A 16337-nucleotide genomic window follows, 5' to 3' on the forward strand; every position below is an offset into this window, starting at 1 on the left:
CCCTCATCATCACACATAAATGCGCAATCTATTAATAATCACCATATAGTGGAGATGCTGATTCGCAGATAGGCACAACAGGAAGACTCTCACAATTAAAGCTTTCAGCCGTTAAGGTCTTCATCTACATCTACATCTACATTTATACTCTGCAAGCCACCCAACGGTGTGTGGCAGAGGGCACTTTACGTGCCACTGTCATTACCTCCCTTTTCTGTTCCACTCGCGTATGATTCGCGGGAAGAACGACTGCCAGAAAGCCTCCGTGCATGCTCGAATCTCTCTAATTTTACATTCATGATCTCCTCGGGAGGTATAAGTAGGGAGAAGCAATATATTCGATACCTCATCCAGAAACGCACCCTCTCGAAACCTGGACAGCGAGCTACACCGCGATGCAAAGCGCCTCTCTTGCAGAGTCTGCCACTCGAGTTTGCTAAACATCTGCGTTACGCTATCACGGTTACCAAATAACCCTGTGATGAAACGCGCCGCTCTTCTTTGGATCTCCTCTATCTCCTCCGTCAACCCGATCTGGTACGGATCTCACACTGATGAGCAATACTCGAGTATAGGTCGAACGAGAGTTTTGTAAGCCACCTCCTTTGTTGATGGACTACATTCTCTAAGGACTCCCCCAATGAATCTCAACCTGGTACCCGCCTAACCAACAATAAATTTTATATGATCATTCCACTTCAAATCGTTCTGTACGCATACTCCCAGATATTTAACAGAAGTAACTGCTACCAGTGTTTGTTCCGCTATCATATAATCTTACAATAAAGGATCCTTCTTTCTATGCATTCGCAATACATTACATTTGTCTATGTTAAGGGTCAGTTGTCACTCGCTGCACCAAGTGCCTATCCGCTGCAGATCTTCCTGCATTTCGCTACAATTTTCTAATGCTGCAACTTCTCTGTATACTACAGCATCATCCGCGAAAAGCCGCACAGAACTTCCGATACTATCTACTAGGTCATTTATATAAATTGTGAAAACCAATGGTCCCATAACACTCCCCTGTGGCACACCAGAGGTTACTTTAACGTCTGTAGACGTCTCTCCGTTGATAACAACATGCAGTGTTCTGTTTGCTAAAAACTCTTCAATCCAGCCACACAGCTGGTCTGATATTCTGTAGGCTCTTACTTTGTTTATCAGGCGACAGTGGGGAACTGTATCGAACGCCTTCCAGAAGTCAAAGAAAATAGCATCTACCTGGGAGCCTGTATCTAATATTTTCTGGGTCTCTTGAGCAAATAAAGCGACTTGGGTCTCACCCGATCGCTGTTTCCGGAATCCGTGTTGATTCCTACATAGTAGATTCTGGGTTTCCAAAAACGACATGATATGCCAGCAAAAAACATGTTCTAAAATTCTACAACAGATCGACGTCAGAGATATAGGTCTATAGTTTTGCGCATCTGCTCGACGACCCTTCTTGAAGACTTGGAGTACCTGTGCTCTTTTCCAATCATTTGGAACCTTCCGTTCCTCTAAGGACTTGCGGTACACGGCTGTTAGAAGGGGGGCAAGACAAACACCCCCCCCCCCCCCCCCCACACACGCACACACACACAATTGCAGTCTCAGGCAAACAGAAACCACTTTGCGAGCAGCAGCACCAGTGCATGATAGGAGAGGTGACTCGGTCGGGGTAAGGGGGGAGGGGGGGGGGGGGGGGCTGGAGCGGAGAGGGGTGGCAGACACCAAAGTGCTGCAGGTTAGACTGAGGGCAGGGGAGAGGGGCGGGGGTGGGAGGTGAAATAGTGGAACAGGAGAGAAATAACAAGACTGGGTGTGGGGGTGGAATGACAGCTGTGTAGTGCTGGAATGGAAACATTCGATCCTGGATTTTCCTTTGTTTGAGTAATCTATCAATGTTATACAAAAGTGGATTTTTCAAATAGCACATACATTTGCACATTTTTGCACAGTGCAGATATTTGACGGCATTATTTATTTGCAGTACTACTCAGGATGTAGTGGCATTTAAGAGTTCGTCAGCAGCCGATTTCACATCGTGGTAAGTAGGCCACAGAGTTTACAACATTGCACAGATGCTGAAGGAGGCCCTAGGAGCAAGCAACAATGAGAATCAGCACGGACGACAGTATATTAAAAAAGGATGTATCGATAAAATGAGATGCTGTTACTTTTGTTAAAGTTATACTCAGGTAGCTACAGTGACAGTACGCTTGTAAATGTTCATGCAATAAATGTACAAGGATATACGTAGAATTTCAGTGGAATTCATTTATAAAGCATGGAAAGATAAGAAACATTTTTAAGATTAAAAATGAATTAATATAATTTTACGATTCAGTCTCCCTGAAGAACTGTGTCCACTTGATATTGGAGCGCATTATATTTGTGTGCTTTATCTGTTGGGAAAATGTGCAACAAGTGCAAAAGAGACATCTGCTCAGAGTTCCTCAGTGAGGCAATTAGGTTGACAATCAAAATATTGCGCACAACAATGGAACTGTTAATCTGCTAGAAAACCAAAAAGCACAAGCATAACTAGGAAGCCTGCTTCCTTACTGTCCCAAATTTAAAACCAGGACCTCAAGTAAAATAATTCTCAAACACGTTTGACTAGTTCAGCAAGCAGCCACCAGTCATTACTCACTCACCAGCATCAGAGCTCCCGTGTCGAGGACCACCCCGTAGAGACGAACGATGTGCTCGTGGTCTATGGAGTGCATGATGCCGGCTTCCTTCAGGAACTCAATCGGGTTGTTCTGCATCCTCTCACGGCTAAGGCACTTGATGGCAACCTGGATCTGCAAATAAAGAAATAGCAACAAATTTATGATTTCCTTATGATAAACATTAGTACGTGTCACCATATCTTGCCAAAACTTTCGAATGTGACTGGCAGTGAAAAAGACAATACAGGGACACTAATACCCTCTACCACACACCATACAGTGGCTAGCAGAACACAGATTTAGAGACTCCTTCAAAAGCATGCTAGTTTCAAAATAAGCAATTATGAAAATTAATTAACATCTTAATGAAACCTTTCTGGGAAATGATGTCTTCCATACGACCTCTTCCACTGTGTTGACATGCAAGAACACTGTCAGTGGATTTCACTATGATTGTCTGACAAAGACTCCACTTACATTTTGCCAACAACACGGCCAATTTCTTTTAACTCACACGTGGCCACTTTCTTTTAACTCACATGTGTTCAGGGTTTATTGGCATACGCCAATGATTTGAGATACCCAAAGAAAAAAGTACTGTGGTCAAGTCACATGCCTCGGTAGTAAGATCAGGCTATCTCGAAACCACTCACAGACGAACTCAGTTGTTACAGGCAAAGTGTGACATGTGGCATCAGCCAGACGAAACCACAACTATTTTAACATCCATTCCACTGAAATGAGGCCGCATAAAATGTATTATCACCTCACAGTATTAAGTTTCCATTAGCTGTCACACGTTGTTCCCCACCCACTCTTAAAGAAAGCTGATGATGCTGTCGACACAAAAGCCACACCGATCCGTCACTTGCTCTGGACGATTTCCCTCTCTTGAACCGTGCCAGGAGTTTTGCCCCACAGATAAGTCAGTTCTGTTTATTCACAGATTCATTTAAGTGGAAGCACATCTCATAACTGAAGATTATGTTCCTCACAAAACTGTTGACTTCCTTTAGTCTTGTCACAAACCAGTCAACAAAATGTTGCCTTTTCTCACAACCTGATTGTTTCAGCAGTTGCATTAACTGAATTCTAGAAGAGTGGTAATATGGAAATCGTACTGAACAACATCCTATGTCCAAATCTTGGGAATGGCAAAGACCCAACTTTGCTGGACTATATAGCAGCAACACTTTCATGAATGACTGCAATGTTTCGTACAGATTTGCCACAACGAGGGTGCCCAGAACTCTTAATGTTTACTGTTGAACCAGTTTCACTGAACTCTGCAATTAGTCTCCGAACTCTTTATACATTTTGTGCTTCGTGGTGCCCTAGAGAAAACTCTAAACTCCGTTCGAAAGGCCTCTGAAGGCCCAACGATACCGACTGACCACCGTGTCGTCCTCAGCCGATACACATCAATTGGACGTGGATATGGAGAGGTGTGTGGTCAGCACACTGCTCATGGCACCCCATAATCACATGAAAATACCATTGCTGTATAACTTTGTTCATTCTGATAAAATGTTTTCACTAATAGATCACACTGCACAGGAGTATACTGATTGGTGGTCGAGCTGCAAGGAATTCAGACTGAAGCAACAATCAGGATGTTTATGGAAATTAAAATGATACACAATAATGTGGTAAACTGACAAACAAAAATATGCTGTGCAACTCCATGCTTGTGCAGTTATTGAAGGACTCTTTACGTGTACTAGAGGCAATGTGACAGTTCTCAGTATGCCAGTCAAAGGACTGCATTATAGGTCAATACTGCATTATGTCTTCTTCAACACACTGGATGGTCTGCAGAGTACCCATTTACATCTCCCAAAAGCCCTTCATTAGACAAACTGAATTCCAGATCTCACTGTTGCCAATTTTCTCAAAAATATTTGAAAGAGCTGCATATGATCAGATCGAAAATCACAATTCATCTAACAGCATTATCTTAGGTAACCAATATGGTTTCAGAAAAGGCCGCAGCACAATCCATGCAATAACTGAATTAGTCACAAAAGTCAGCAGATGTCTTGATGATAGAATGTGTGCATCAGGCATATTTTGAGACCTGTCCAAAGCCTTTGACACAGTAAATCGTGACCTGCTTCTCCAAAAATTGGCATGCTATGGTTTTCAAGGCAAATCTCTTAGCTGGATGTCATCATACTTGGCAAACAGAAAACGAAGAGTACTTATTAACATCAACGGCAAGAAATATCTCTCTGGCTGGAAATACACTCAATTAGGTGTTCCGCAAGGTTCAATATTAGGGCCACTACTTTTTCTGTATTATATTAATGATATGCCATGTTAGGTCCAGTCTGATACTATCCTCTATGCAGATGACTCAACAGCTGTAGTCTGTTGTAAAAATGAGGTAGACCTAATTTGTCATATTGAACAAACACTTGGGGAAGTGGAGGCATGGGTCAAAAACAATAACTTGACATTAAATTTTTCAAAAACAGAAATTGTTCATTTCACCACAAAACAATCTGCACAGTCTATAAGTGAAATAAGGTATATGGACAAAAAATTAGAGACTACAGACTGTGTCAAATTCCTTGGCGTATTAGTCAATAAAAACCTGTTATGGAGTCACCATGTGGACAACATACTGGATCAACTGAATAGCCTTGTATATATTATGAATATCTTGTACAGTATTACTGATTGAGCTGTAAGAAAAACTGTATATAATGCATATTTTGTTTCAGTCATTAGGTATAGTAAAATTTTCTGGGGGTCTGAAAAAACAAATTTACTTAGAGCTTTTAGACTACAAAAAAGAATCATCCGAGCAATGGTGGGAGCAAAACCAAAGCAATATTGTAAACCTTTATTTGTAAAACTAGATCTAATGGGCATTCCAAGCATATACATCTATGAAACTCTCACTTTCACAAAAAGAAACCCACAACTTTTTGAGGGCAACTTCTTCTTGCATCAATATGATACTAGATATAGAATGAGCTACCATTTAAAATCATATGAAAAAAACCCATACAATATGGCCATGAAATTTGTAAATAAAATATGGAAAGATATGGATGACCCAAATGTAAAAGGTATCAAAAGAGACCTGGAAAAATATCTGGAAGATAAATGTTGTTATAGTGTAGAAGATTTCATGAATGGCAACAATGCATTATAATTGTAATTAAAATACCTCTTTGAAGATGTTACACCATATATATTATTAATTTATTGTCTATTTTTAGTATTATTATGCATAGTGTAAAACTGACAAGTCACCTATGTCACAATCTTTGATTGTATAAGGCATGTTATGTGATGATGAAAATTGAATTGAATAAATATTGTGAATTGGCTTACATACAAGGAGAGGACAAAAGAAAAAATATTACAAGTTAAAGTTAAGAACAGGGAGGAATACAGTTAGAATGGATTACTTGGAAGTTTCCTGAACTTTTTCCAATATTTGCATACACATGACATGCATGTAAACAATTTTCAGTTAACTAACATAATGTGAGGTATAAATTTGATAATGGAAAGATGTTCTTAGGATATGAACAATGTAAGTGCTCTCTCTCCACCAGATGCTGTACGCAGCACCAGGTTTCAGAGGGTGCCACACACAGTGTGGTCAGTTGCCTCCTAGATGGTGCACGTAACAGTAACTACTTTATGCTTCCACTATAAGACAATCAAATGGGCCTTTCATCTGACAATAGTTATGTAAAATACCACAGAGTGTGCTGAAACCCAGAACTATTTGATACATCTTCCAAACAGACTGCAGTTGCACATTAATACATTGAGCATAATATTTTAAGTGGTTGCACACCGACACTCGGCCAGTCTTTGCTCGGTTCCAGTTACGACACACTTGCCACTGGCATCAGACATTCCTCACCTGCCATCTCTAGTATTGACCAGTTCCACTAGTCGGACAGGTAACAGTGATGTGTCTGTCAAAAGGTTAGTCAAAGTAATAGTCAATGTGGTTACTATTGAGCAGGAGAACTTATGAACTCTTCAACTGCAGTCCCATATATGTGAGCAACTTATCTTCAAAAAGTGAAATCCACAACTTTTTGAGGACAACTGCTTCTTGCATCAGTATGAGACTAGATATAGAGCAACTTACGTGCTACCTAGCCACGTGTACATATGTACGAGAGACCCAAAACTAAATAATATTGGAGGAGACCTGGAAATATAGGTTGTTTCAAAATGAATATACGGGTTTTAAGGTTTTGTCACACATCTAGTTGATAACTGAATTCTTCCTAAACCTTGCTCAGTGTGTGTGCATGGAGTAATTTTTGGGGAAAAAAAAAAAAATGCTGTTTCTAAATTCGGGTATATCCAATGGTAGCGAAATCACATACCATGTTCGGTTATGAACCCCCACAGATAAAAATCTCATAGCTTCAGACCCTGTGTGAACCTGGAGGTCATGCACAACAAGCTCTGTCATCCGGCAACTTGCGGCCAGTCCAGCAGTCTGGTACAACATCGGTTAACCAATTGCATAATAGTTATGCCAGTGAGCCGGTGCACCAAACTGATGCCAAATACAGTTCTGTTGTACAGCTTCTTCCAATCCAGGAGAAGGGCATAGTTCTAGTGCAAAAAGATACGAAACACCAGTTACAGTTGTTTCACAAAAAAAAAAAAAAAAAAAAAAAAAAAAAAAAAAATTCCATAAACCTTAACAGCCATGATATGGCACAAAAAACATTGATTTTAGGTGAGTCTTGTTGCAGCTGTGCCATCTCTTGGGGATTTATTGGCCCCCAGATGCGCACATTATGTGTTTTCACATTTCTGCTTAGGTGAAATGTCGATTCATCACTGAAGACGACACGATCCAGAAAATCTTCATCGTCAAGTAGCAACATATCTTTTGCAAAGCTGGCATGTAAGCTGTATTCTGTAGACTTTAGAGCTCATAACTGCTAACAGTAAGACCATAGTTGTAAATGTCTCCTTAAGGTCTCCACACAGACTTTGTGACTACCCTTCTGAATTGATTTCTTAGGGCTAAGCAGATACTCACTCATTCAACACGTTCTTCATTCACTCTTCATCATTCCACACTCTTTCCTTTGCACACTGGTATATAGAAACAAAACTTTGAGTTACACATTCATTTGATGTTTTATTTATTATTATAAGTTAAATGTAAAAAAGGCTAGAAACGCTTAAAACCTGTATATTCATTTTTAGACACCAGGTATATTTGAAAAATGAATATTTTTACAGAGCTACCATTCAGTGTTCAAAATACGTTAATTCCCCTCGTGCAGCCGTAACCACATCGGATACATTTTCATGTGAATCACCCGAGTACAAATGACAGCTCCACCCATGCGCTGCCCTTTCATACTGTGTGTACCGCTGTTATTCCTAGCTGGGCATGTGAGACAAGGCTGGAGCATATTATATTTTAATTTTGACTTGAGCATAGTTACTCTAAATTCTGACTATTGCTTTCTTGCAATGTAGTTTTACGATTCTTCAAAATTTCATTCTGATGGAGACATCTTCAGTAGGTGTCAAAACCTATGTCAGTTGTACCAAACAGTTATTTGCAACCGTTAGGCTGTAAAATTCCTATTTTTAAAAAAACCTGTTACATATTATGCAACAGTATGAAAAAATGTTTCTGCCAACTTCGTTTTGTCAGTCCCGTGCACACTGACTTTCCGAACGCATTGAACAAAATTATGAAACATAACTGCTGGTCAGTATTTACCTCCATGACAAATGTCAGCACTGCTAATGAGTGGGATAGGTTGGGGAAGGTAAAAATGGAAGAGCAGACCCCAGGATGAATGGGGGCACACAAGTTACGAAGACAACGGTACACTAGGATCTATTGGGAGTACCGACATGCCACCTGGAGATTACTACTGGTGAGCGATTCTATCTCGTAATTTTAGAATATTCTCACAAAAGTCTCGTTTTGACAGGTTCACCTCCATGTGTGGAACCATAGGGGCATTCCACTATACTTCTTTAATACACTGTTATTGGTTTCAGAATAGCACATTCTTGTACTGGATATACACTATGTGATCAAAAGTATCTGGACACCCCCAAACATTTTTCATATTAGGTGCATTGTGCTGCCACCTACTGCCTGGTATTCCACATCAGCGACCTCACTAGTCATTAGACATTGTGAGATAGCAGAATGGGGCGCTCCACGGAACTCACGGACTTCGAATATGGTTGGGTGATTGGGTGTCACTTATGCCATATGTCTGTATGCGAGATTTCCACACTCACAAACATCCCTAGGTCCATTGTTTCTGATGTGATAGTGAAGTGGAAACGTGAAGGGACACATACAGCGCAAAAGCATACAGACCGGTTTTGCCTGTTGACTAACAGAGACTGCCGACAATTGCGAAGGTACTAATGTGTAATAGGCAGACATCTATCCAGACCATCACATAGGTATTCCAAACTGCATTAGGATGCACTGCAAGTACTATGACAGCTTGGCAGGAGGTGAGAAAACTTGGATTTCATGGTCGAGCAGCTGTTCATAAGCCACACATCATGCCGGTAAATGCCAAATGATGCCTCGCTTTGTGTAAGGAGCGTAAACATTGGGCGATTGAACAGTGGAAAAACGTTCTGTGACGTGTAGAATCACGGTACACAATGTCGCGATCTGATGGCAGGTTCTGGGTATGGTGAATGCCCGGTGAACGTCATCTGCCAGCATGTGTAGTGCCAACAGTAAATTTCGGAGGTGATGGTGTTATGGGGTGTGGTCGCGTTTTTCATGGAGGGGGCTTGCACCCCTTGTTTTGCATGCCACTATCACAGCACAGGCCTACATTGATGTTTTAAGCACCTTCTTGCTTCCCACTGTTGAAGAGCAATTCTGGGATGGCGATTGCATCTTTCAACATGATCAAACACCTGTTCATAATGCACAGCCTGTGGCGGAGTGGTTACACGACAATAACATCCCTGTAATGGACTGACCTGGACAGAGTGCTGACCTGAATCCTATAGAACACCTTTGGGATGTTTTGGAACGCCGACTTCGTGCCAGGCCTCACCGATCGACATCGATACCTCTCCTCAGTGCAGCACTCCATGAAGAATGGGCTGCCATTTCCCAAGAAACCTTCCAGCACCTGACTGAATGTATGCCTGCGAGAGTGGAATCTGTCATCAAAGCTAAGGGTGGGCCAACACCATATTGAATTCGAGCATTACCAATGGAGGGTGCCATGAACTTTTAAGTCATTTTCAGCCAGATGTCCGGATACTTTTGATCACATAGTGTACATTCAGCCCTAAGTCAGCACTACAACGCGTGAAAACAGCTGTTAGGAGCAATGTCATCATCTTCACCGATTTCAGTTCTTAACTTCTGTGGATGTGCATACACATCCTGCTACACTGTTTCCCCAAGTACCACTTGGGTTTTCCCACAGTGCTACAGATATTTGTATGCATCCTGAGCCACCGACCTCTGACTGCTGTGGATGAGTTACTTCCATGTTTTCGTGAAAAAAAAAGTTTTGAATGTTTATCATACAACACACATGCCCCATTGGGTGCTATCATTTGCAGACAATCTTGTTTCGATATCTTGAATCATTTATGAGATATGACAATTGTTACAATGACACGATTCATAATGTGCAAAGACGTGAATGGCCGCATTGCACAATCAAAATAACTTGAGAACAACATTAGATATTGCTCTGCTCTCAATTTTAAATAAAATTCCGATATCTTATCTACATTGCATTCACTGCAATGTATGAGCTAAAAATCAACCATATGCCAAGTTTATGCAATGTGTTTCTACTGTTGCAAAATCTTCAAAATTTCCTGCAATGTTTTAGTTAATTTGATGCAGCACAGTAACTATAGCATATAACAAAAATAAATTCAGTACTTTATCATGCAAAGATATTGGATTATAGAATGTGCTAAAATCAAAATTTTCACCTAATAATTTTCTTAAAACTGGATGACACATATTTAACAGCAGCCAGCAAGTCCACACGGGTAGAAATGATTGCATTGCACACAGCAATAACTCGAGAATGTAATATCATTCTTCTGTCAATTATACATGACATTTCAATATCTTATCTACATTTCACTCCTGGCAATGTCTGAGCTAAAATCAACCACATATTAAGTTCACACAACGCTCTCTACCTCTGCAAACTCTAAAATTGCATGCAATGTTTTACTTAATTTGACGCAGTCCAATAATTATGATGGATAGTGAAAAGAAATTCAGTTCTTTATTGAGTGAAGATACAAGACTGTAATATGTGTGAAATTCTAATTTTTTTGCCTAATAAGTTTTGAAAAATCAGGTGACAAGGCTTTTTTTAAAAATAATAATAATAATAATAATAATAATATCTGCCGAAACACCTCCCCTCAGCCTACACATCAGCATTTAGCAAGCAGTTCAGCTGTAACAAAAGCTTTCTCAGCCCAGAATGCATGCCTAGAGACTTCAGTAGCGAGGAAAGGTACAACTACATTGTCAGACCAACTCTCGTGAAAATCCTGCAAGAACTAGGACTAGACCAGAAGACCCGTAATCCTATCTGGAAGACTTTAAAGTACACCAAATTACAAGCAAAGTTCAGAGGAGCTCTTTTGAGAAAATTTGAAACTGAAGAGAAACTTCAAGAGCGGGGCTAAATGCACGGCTTAAAAAAACAAAATACATCAGTGATTCTCCTTTCAGCCTGCACCTGGAGCAAGGGGAAACCGAGAAAACTGACAGGTTGAAATACCTGAGAGGAGAGCTGGAACCCAGTCTCTCTGCAGGAACAGCACTATTGGCTCCAGCAGATGAACTGGGCTGACATACCAACTGACCGAGAGCACCTACAACAAAAGGTCTCTCTCCTGTAACATAAAAATGGAGCACTACCAAGCAGTCATCTGCGCTGAAGCTCTATATGCTTCAGACTGTTGTGAACTCAAAAGGAAAAATTTCACAGGCAAGCTTGAAATCCAAGAGAGAAAGATAATGAGGAAGGTAATAGGACCGTCAAGAAAAACAAGTACGCAAGGGCAGGCTGAAAAGTATCGCCTCCGAATTTTTTATTCAAGTGTCAGTATCAGTTGAGGTATTACGTGTCAGACAGATTACTTTCCTGCTTCACTGACATGAGCCGCAACTCTCTGCCATTGGAGGGCTCTCGACTGTAGCGTGTGGAGGAGCGTAACGTAATTACGCCAGCGTTTGAAAAACTGCATGCTGTAATCGAGTTTCTAACTACAGACAATGTGTCTCCAATTGAAATCCGTAGAAGAATGAAAGTTGTGTACGGTTATGACTGTGTCGATATCAGTAATGTGCGATGCTACGTTGTTGTGCTTGTAACGAAAGAAATGGCAGTGCTAACCACATCATGTATGAAAGAGTTCAGAGTGGACTTCAAGCACACCACTGTCGACTTCACTTTGATAACGATGAAGCAGTGCTACGAGTGGTGAGATTGTTGCTCCATCAATAAAGGGAAACAGTCTACAGTGACAGTACCAACAAACTGGTCTCTTGTTGGGAGAAATGTGTTCATTGTGAAGGTGACTACATTAATAAAGTTTGTTTTATTTTATAGATCTTATAATTAAAGTTTTCTATGAGACATTTAAGTCTGATCTTTATCTGCCATAATGATGGAAGCAGAAGAAAGGAATTAAAATGTGTGCCACAGCCATGACTTAAATCCAGGTCTTCTTGCTTGCTAGACAGACATGCTAACCAACTATTGCACCACCATTATGGTCAACATTGCAGCACGAAGTGCTCTCCCCAACACAAACTTCAGTTCCTATCTTCAGCTTGTTTTCACCCTACATTGTCACTATTGCCAGGGATCTCCAGCATTGGAATAGCACCCCAGCACTGCACGTAATGGGGAAGTCCTGTACCATAGGTGATCTTATAATTAAAGTTTCTGTTCCCATTACGTCCAATGCTTGGGTGCTATTCCAATTCTGGAGAGCCCTGGCAATGGTGATAATGTAGGGGGAAACAAGCTGAAGATAGAAACTAAAATTTGTGTTGGGGAGGGCATTTTACTTGGTTGGTTTGTGCAGCAATGTTGACCATAATGCTGCAGTGGTGTAATTGTCACATTTCTACCTAATAAGAAAGAAGATTTGGGTTTGAGTCCCGGCTGTGGCACAAATTTTAATTCCTTTCTTCTACTTCCATCATTTATTTTATTTAAAAAGCTTTAAGAGGCTTCACACAAAAGGTCAGAAGCATTAATTTTCAGCATGCCCTTGTAAAAAATCACCAAACTGGAGCTCTAAAAATACTTTGAAAACATCACAGACATAGCTAGGAAGAACGCCTAGCCTTATGTAGACATGTTTATCAGATGCACCCCAGCAGCTCAATGTGTCAGCTTCTCACATACTGGCAAACGAAGTAGACCAAGTCACCACGGTTGATGGAAGTGATAAAAGATCTGCACGACTTAAAACACTGGGCACATCTCAAGAAAACGCTGAAGCAAGTGAGGTCCCAGGGAAAACACCCAAAAAAGAAAACAGGTGTCCTCTGAACAGAAGAAGGAAGGAACAACACAGCAACTAATGGCCACTCCAAACGCAAAAGCTGAATGGTGTGGTCCGTAGTCGGCCTATATGAAAATAAGAAGAAAGGTAAAGTTACAGGACAATTCATTGAAATGCTTCATTCCCCATATTTAATTGTGATGACCGATTTCAAAATTACATCATTTCATCTCAAAACATGCTTGTCGCAGTCCAACTCGACCAACAGTTTAAGAACATAAACTGAAGCAAATCGTAACCACATAAAAAAATCAGTAGCGCTGCTGTGTAGAAAAAATATGTCAGTTGTTGCCTGCACCCAATATGAAGGCTTACACTGCAAAACTAAGTGATTCAGATTTTGTTCATCAGGCATAACACTTAAGTTGCCGTGCACTGTAGCACGACAGGATACCGGACCTTTAACACTGCTATACTTCACGCCTAAGAAATTACTGGAAGAAGTCTTAATAGAAACGTGATATGTGTTGTTGCAACACCAAAAAGTTGTTACTGTACACTAATGAAAATTCTGGAATGCATTTCTCTAGGTAATATATCAATTTTCTAGAATGAAATTTTCACTCTACAGCGGAGTGTGCACTGATATGAAACTTCCCGGCAGATTAAGACTGTGTGCCGGACCGAGACTCGAACTCGGGACCTTTGCCTTTCGTGGGCAAGTGCTCTACCGACTGACCTACCCAAGCACGACTCACGCCCCATCCTCACAGCTTTACTTCTGCCAGGACCTCGTCTCCTACCTTCCAAACTTTACAGAAGCTCTTCTGCGAAACTCCGCTGCAGAGTGAAAATCTCATTCTGGAAACATCCCCTAGGCTGTGGCTAAGCCATGTCTCCGCAATATCCTTTCTTTAGGAGTGCTATTTCTGCAAGGTTCGCAGGAGAGCCTCTGTAAAGTTTGGAAGGTAGGAGACGAGATACTGGCAGAAGTAAAGCTGTGAGGACGGGGCGTGAGTCGTGCTTGGGTAGCTCAGTCGGTAGAGCACTTGCCCCCGAAAGGCAAAGGTCCCGAGTTCGAGTCTCGGTCTGGCACACAGTTTTAATCTGCCACGAAGTTTCAATATATCAAGTGATTAACACTGCAAGTTCACATGCTAATGCAAGCGCGAGATAAGCCATTGCGAATGTGAAATGCTTGCACATTAATAACCCGTGTAACCACCAGAACGTCGAATGCAAGTACGCAAACTTCCATGCACTGCATTTTTACAGGTGCCGGATGTCAGTTAATGGGACGCCTTTTGCACTCGGTCGGTCGACACACAGACGGTTAATGGTAGTTGCGGATGATATCGGAACTGTCATCTGACGACGTCCCGTACGTGCTGGAACAGGCCTGGTGACGGAACAGGCCGAGGCAACACGCCGACATACTGTAGAGCGCATCGGGTTACAACAGTGGTATCTGGGCGAGTGTTATCCTATTGGAAAATACCCCCTGGAATGCTGTTCACGAATAGCAGCACAATCACCAGATTGACATACAAATTTCCAGTCAGGGTGCACGGGATAACCACAAGAGTTGTAGTGGAGAACTCCACCCCAGACCATAACTCCAGGTGTAGGTTCAGTGTGTCTAGCATGCAGACAGGTCGGTAGTAGCCCCTTGACTGGTCTGCTTCCAACAAACACGCAGCCATCAGGGGCACCGAGGCTGAACCAGTTCTCATCAGAAAAGACAACAGACCTCCACCGCACCCTCCAGTGAGCTCTCACTCGAAATCACTGAAGTCGCAAATGGCAGTGTGTAGTGGTTAATAAAAAAGAAAAAAAAAAAAAAAAAAAAAAAAAAAAAAGAGAGAAGAGAAGAAAGGAAAAGAAAAGCTTGGAAATGTGTGAAGAAATGGCGAATAGAAAAAGGGGTTTTAAAATCGTTAATGACCATGAAAAAGGGAAAGAATGAAATGCAAATCGGACTTCGTATTACAGAAAAGTTACCGGACTTCGTGATTCGGAAAAGCTATTGCTGGGGTGGTCCTTGTGGCGTTTCTGAGCAAAAGTCAAACCAATTTCCACTACAAAAAATTTTTGAAAAAAGACAGAGAATAACAAATGTAACTAACAGGGGGAAATGGCGTAGATAAGAGTTCATCCTTTATCATGTTAACATGTCTTCTTTCGTGCGACGTCCAGGTCATCAAAAATCTCCTACTTCATTTCTGCGTGAAAAGTCAGCTCCGAAATCTTGCAATTGTCCAGGAATCACTAATTTATACAAATTAAAATCATCTTGATACTGGATGCAATTTAATTTACTTTGCTACTTCCATCCTCCGAATTTCATAACAACTTCCACAATATGTCTACGCATTAAAATCAGATCAAGACTAGGCAATAAGTTTTTACGTCTGCATTAAGCTTCCGCTCTCGGGGAAAAAAAAAAAAAGTTACAATTTTGTATTTTCTCTGCCGTCTAGCGCTCATACTGCTGCGATGGTATAATTTATGTCTGACGGAACGAGTGTAGCGTGACGAAATTCAAAGTCCCGCTACAAGTGGCATAAGGTGCACGGAATACAGGGTGTGGTAGATAAGTAATGAGACTCAGTCTAGAAAAACAAATTTATTGATCCAGTTTGTACAAAACGTTAATATTCTTCAAAGTACTCGCCTTGGGCGTCGACACAACGTCGCCAGCGCGTTTTCCAAGCTTCATAGGCCCCACTGTAGTCCGTTTGAGTTATCCCAGTTAGTGGCTTCGTGACAGCACATTGGATGTTCGGAATATCGTCGAAACGATGACCCTTCAGGCATCTTTTGACCTTCGGAAATAGGAAGAAATCAGGAGGACTCAAGTCAGGGCTGTATGGTGGCTGTGGCAAAACTTCAACTCCAATTCGGGTCAAGTAGGAACGCTGTGTGCGCCGGAGCTTTGTCGTGGTGGAGACGCCAGCGTTGACCGAGGTCCTGTCGCTTCCGTTTGACGGCTCTGTGCAATCGCTGAAGGACTTCTTTGTAGAATTCGGCATTGACAGTCTTCCCCTGAGGGACAAACTCTTTGTGAATTAACCCCCGCTTGTCGAAAAACACTATCAGCATTGTCTCGATGCGGGACTTTGACATTCTTGCTTTCTTCGGCCGCGGGGATGCCGGTGT

General features: G+C 41.5%; 1 protein-coding gene and 1 non-coding gene across 2 annotated transcripts in view; one reads left to right on the top strand and one right to left on the bottom strand.

Moving 5' to 3' along the window:
• LOC126426657 (activated Cdc42 kinase-like) overlaps window positions 1-16337 on the bottom strand; it is a 386532-nt gene that overhangs the window by 272487 nt on the left and 97708 nt on the right. Inside the window, exon 4 of the mRNA XM_050088543.1 lies at window positions 2643-2792. Within this exon, the coding sequence (XP_049944500.1) occupies window positions 2643-2792 (150 nt within the window). The remainder of the gene's footprint in view (window positions 1-2642; window positions 2793-16337) is intronic.
• Window positions 14200-14274, top strand: Trnas-cga (transfer RNA serine (anticodon CGA)). The gene has a single exon. It is a non-coding gene; the product is annotated as a tRNA-Ser (tRNA).

Source organism: Schistocerca serialis, chromosome 11, assembly GCF_023864345.2.
Source record: "Schistocerca serialis cubense isolate TAMUIC-IGC-003099 chromosome 11, iqSchSeri2.2, whole genome shotgun sequence".
NCBI classification, from domain to species: domain Eukaryota; kingdom Metazoa; phylum Arthropoda; class Insecta; order Orthoptera; family Acrididae; genus Schistocerca; species Schistocerca serialis.